Genomic DNA, 4,729 nt, shown 5'->3' with positions numbered 1-4,729 from the left:
GTTTGCTTTTCCATTTAGAATGACGGAAGAGGACACATGAGTTTTTCTCCAATGAAAATTATCACAAAATATAAATAAAAACAACCTAATGATGTAACTTATTAAAAACAAGAATAAGCATGTAAAAATAAAATTACATCAATTACTGAAACTTATAATCAAGGAGACCATGAGTGTCCTTAAGAACGAAACTAAAATATAAAGTTTGAATTAATTTTATAGAGTCATATAATTAGTATGGTACTACAGTTGTACCAAGACTTGATATAATGATAAGTTATTAACATTTATCACTAGTCCAAATGGTGAATTTGTATTGGTGCTGATTCATTTGTCACATGTTACTCTGGATAGGCCTCAACAATCCACAATAAAGCTGGGATTTTGATGATTCTGTAGCGAGGAAAACCTCCATTCTCAAGTATTTTCTTCCATTCAAGCTCAGTCCTCTCCTTTCCACCCGACAAATCAACCATCATTAGTAAATCAAATACCAACCGAGTCTCATCGAATAATCCACTGCCATCAGGTTGTAAAACAATATCGACAATGATCACTTTTCCGATTTTCTCAGGTATTGCTTTCCGGCAATTCTTCAAAATCTTGATACAAGCTTCATCCCCCCAATCGTGCAGTATCCACTGTAAATATAATCATTAAAAATAATCAAGGATAATGTATTTGCACTAGTTAATGCACAAAAAATCATATCAGGGTAAATATGCACACAATTTGTAAAACGTGTAAAAGATTACAAGATTAATTCTTAATTAAAAATATAGTTCTTGAGATGATTGATGATCATCTAAGATCAATATTGTTATAAGAAACTGGTAGTTACGCAACCTTCATGAAAACCGCATCAGCATTAGGAATTGCATCAAACATGTCACCTCCGACGTGTGAGACTCCTTCATGCGTAGGCGCTGTGGCAATCACGTGCTGCAAATCAAAGTTTATACCTTTAATGTGTGGATATGATTTGACAATCTCAGCAAGCGCTGTGCCAGTGCCACCACCCACATCAACCATTGATCGTATGTTATTGAACCCATCTACTTTATAATGTGATACAAAAGCCTTCATGGTGATCTTGGTCGTGCATGCCATGGCCTCATTGAACAAGTTGTTGAATTGAGGGTTCTGGGAAGCAAAATCCCAAAATGTAGAGCCGTGAGCCTTCCTGAAAGGAATGCCACCTTTTTTCACACATTGGCTAAGGTAATGCCATGGTGCCAGTAACCATTGATTGTTTTGTACTAGAATCATTGGAGCAAGACTTAGCTCTGAGTCATGTAGTAGCCATTTTGATATGTGGGTCGTTCCGTACAGAGTCTCATCACCACCGTCTGACGGATGATGTGCGGCAAAAATTCCTTTGTATACAAGCATTCTCATGATGCGTGCAAGGTGGGAAATATCCGGACAAGACGAATCAATTCCTGACATAATAAAGATAAAAATAAATTAATTAATACGCCGTAATTAAGAGGCCAACAAACTGAACTATCGCTTTTTATCCAACAAAAGAGATAGAGAGTCAGTACTTGAGGCTAACTGGGACAAAGTGATTGGACAGCCATGTGAGTGCATAATATCAGCTAAGCGAAGTTCCACAGCGGATTTTAATGCCATAGAGTATGTAAAGGCGAACATGAATTGCCATACTTCAGCTTGCCCTCTTAGTAGTTCCTCGTGAACATCCATTGATTTGCCCTCTCCCTTTCTTCAAGCTAGAGTTTGCTTTGCATATATATTAAAAGGATCGATATTTATAGCCAAAACCTGCATTGCCTTTTTTTTTTTTAAATTTTATTTTATTTCAAAAGAAAATCTATGATGAAATCGTATCAACTCTATTGTGCTTATCTTTCATGAGCGTAAATGGAAATTTCACTTATAAAATTACAAGCCTCTATCATTTTTTATTTGTCTCTATTCTATTGGATTTCAGCAAAATTTACAAAATCTTTGTCCCTCAAATTAGGTTTTCCATAAATGGTATAATATATGCTGGTTGTTATTTGGTCAACATCAAACAATTAAAATTAAATAAAAATATTTTTATAGCTAGAGCGCTGATATGAGAACTAAGCTCCAACAAAATTTCAACAATAAAACATTCAAAACGATATCGTTTTGGGTTTAGATTAATTTTTTGAAATTCACCTTAAATAAAGTAGTTTTGAATATGCTATTGTCAGTAGTTCTCCAATCATTTTTCTTTTGAGTAAATTTTCGATTATTGCTTTGTGAATTGGTTATCTTCAAAAATGCTCTTTTATTTTAAAAAATTTTAAGTTATATATCCTTCTTTTTTTGGCAAAAGTAAGGGGAAAAATGGAGGTAAGTTGATATTTTTTTTAATAAAAGTGGAGGATAAATTGAAGTTTTTAAAAATAAGGAGGACTATTTAAAAATAGTTAACTATGAATTTAACCTTTTCTTTTAAATGGAGAGAAAAAAAAAAGGATTGGTATGCTTATGTATGCAAGATTCGCCAAGATCTTCTAATATTTTTTTTCCAATAAAGATAAGATGTAAGGAGTCAAATAAAGAGCAAAATGTTTTATTCATTGATTAATTAGTCAATACTTCCTTTTAATGTCACGATTATATAAATTATTTACTTTAAAATTTTAATGTCACGATTATAAGTTTGATCACGCAATTTGGTTGAAAATTAAACATCACCAACGTACAGGGGCAAGTGGACTCTTTGCAGCGTACATGACAAAGGCTAAAATTCAAATAAGTTATATAGCAAAGGCTTCAATACAACTAAGTTATAGGACGGACTCTCAAATCCAACATATAATTGAATCACGACGGGATTGACACGGGAGTGTTTTTAAATTTAGTCCAAGAGACAAGCATAACCCAAGATTATAACTTCACTTCTTCAAATTGACTGTATTTTTTAAAAAATAATTAAATTATGTATTATATATCGTTAGAAAGATAAATATGTCTAATTTTTGAAAAATTTATGGAATCAATTTAATTAACAACCTTTTTATTATTGGAAAGCTGTGTGAGTCAAGATTTTAATAAATTTTACAGTATTCCATTTGAAGTTTTCTACATCAAGATATGACTAAATGAGTGTTGACCGCTCAAATTTGCTGTTGAACTGACCATTAAGTCAAATTGCATTTTGCTTTATTTTCTTCCACCTCATTACAGTTAAGACCTTTAATTAAAACCTTTAATTCAAGTTTGATTTGAATTCTAAATGATAGAGATCTTGTTCTAAACTTGGAGGGATTCTTCCAAGTTGCCTATATAAATGTATTAGTTTGCAACTTTAGAGGAAAGGTAGTCATTCTAAGAATGTAACTTAGAAGAGAGCTCTTGTTGGAGTTTCTTCTTACAACTTTATATCTCTTGGGTAGATTACATAGAGTGGTGAATTGATAAACCCTGTATCTCTTATAGGATATCATTGGATAATGAATATATGTATCCTTTTGTAAACCTTTTGGGTGGTATGCTTTGGTGAGTTAGAAAGCCCTATATCTCTTGTAGGACATCATTGGATGGTGGATTTTCTATATCTCATTATAATCTCTAGAGTGGTGAGCTTTTGTTCTTGCCTTGTCTATGTGTATGTATTTTATTTAATAATAAAAGTAACATGTATCTTTAGTCCGGTGTCAAGAATAAATAATGTTGAATAAAATAAAACATCTTTTATTATTAAGAAAATAATTGACAGAAAATAAATGATTTCATGAAAAAATTTAACGCTGTTTTGGTCCTCCATCGCCCCAAAAACGAACCCCTTACAATTTATGGTTGAAATCAGAGTAATTTTGCACTTTACAGGATGGATCAATTTTTTATCGATTCATAAAGTTATTACTCCATGAAATTGTATTTTGCATGAGCTGATTGAATCCCTTCAATCAAAAAACCTTTATATTGAATTCTTTATTTAGGATCAAACCTTCGTCTTGACTTTATTTATTTTTTTTAATTTCTACCATTTTGACTTATCTTATATTTCTTTTAACTTGCTGACAATAGTTACAAGTTTAACATGGTAACAACATGACAGAGGATAAAGTTAAAACAAACTCTAACAAGCAGTATGTAAGCGCAATATTGCTATTGGATTCTATCTAATATTAATGTTCAAACAAGCATGCATGCATGCCTTGAAATAGAAATATTATGCTCGCATTTGCATTATTTCCCTGTCAAAAAATACAACCAGTGCCTTAACTTCGTCCATAGAATACTGAACTTTATTTCACACATATTTTATTAATTATTATATAGGCTTCTGTGTGAATGGTTTTGCTATCAACTTAAAGTTTCATTTCACTCTGGATAGGCCTCGATAATAGATTGTAAAGCTGGAATTTTGATGATCTGGTAGCGAGGGAAGCCTCCGTCTTCCAATAATTTCTTCCACTCAAGCTCAGTCCTCTCTTTCCCGCCCGGCGTGTTAACCATCATAACTAAATCAAAGGCATAACCGGCATCATCAAACAGGCCTTGACCATCAGGTTGTAAAACAACATCAATAATTATCACTTTTCCAGTTTTTTCCGGTATTGCTTCCCGACAATTCTTCAAAATCTTTACGCAAGCCTCATCGCTCCAATTGTGGAGCACCCACTGAACAATATTAATTGCAATGAATTAATTATATAACAAAGTAAAAATGTTGCAAAGTATATACATACATACATATATACATCTATACATATATGTGTGTGTA

The 4,729-nt window shown here is 32.4% G+C and overlaps 2 protein-coding genes across 2 annotated transcripts in view; both read right to left on the bottom strand.

The window, feature by feature from the left end:
* Positions 1–290: 290 nt before the first annotated feature.
* LOC18032606 ((R,S)-reticuline 7-O-methyltransferase) lies at positions 291–2,732 on the bottom strand. The gene is made up of 4 exons (XM_006420333.2): positions 2,703–2,732; positions 1,548–1,722; positions 847–1,442; positions 291–641 (listed from the first exon to the last, which is right to left on the bottom strand). Exons 1-4 carry the CDS (start codon positions 2,730–2,732, stop codon positions 342–344), a joined length of 1,101 nt encoding a protein of 366 aa, XP_006420396.2. The 3' UTR covers positions 291–341.
* A 1,548-nt stretch (positions 2,733–4,280) lies between these two features.
* LOC18032177 (xanthohumol 4'-O-methyltransferase) overlaps positions 4,281–4,729 on the bottom strand; it is a 1,891-nt gene continuing 1,442 nt past the window's right edge. Inside the window, exon 2 of the mRNA XM_006420331.2 lies at positions 4,281–4,626. Coding sequence (XP_006420394.2) covers positions 4,327–4,626 — 300 coding nt within the window. The 3' untranslated portion in view covers positions 4,281–4,326. The remainder of the gene's footprint in view (positions 4,627–4,729) is intronic.

The sequence above is a fragment of the Citrus clementina genome, unplaced genomic scaffold (assembly GCF_000493195.1).
Source record: "Citrus clementina cultivar Clemenules unplaced genomic scaffold, Citrus_clementina_v1.0 scaffold_9, whole genome shotgun sequence".
In the NCBI taxonomy this organism is placed as follows: domain Eukaryota; kingdom Viridiplantae; phylum Streptophyta; class Magnoliopsida; order Sapindales; family Rutaceae; genus Citrus; species Citrus x clementina.
Note: the sequence above shows the minus strand (reverse complement) of the source record. Positions and strands in the feature narration are given on the sequence as shown.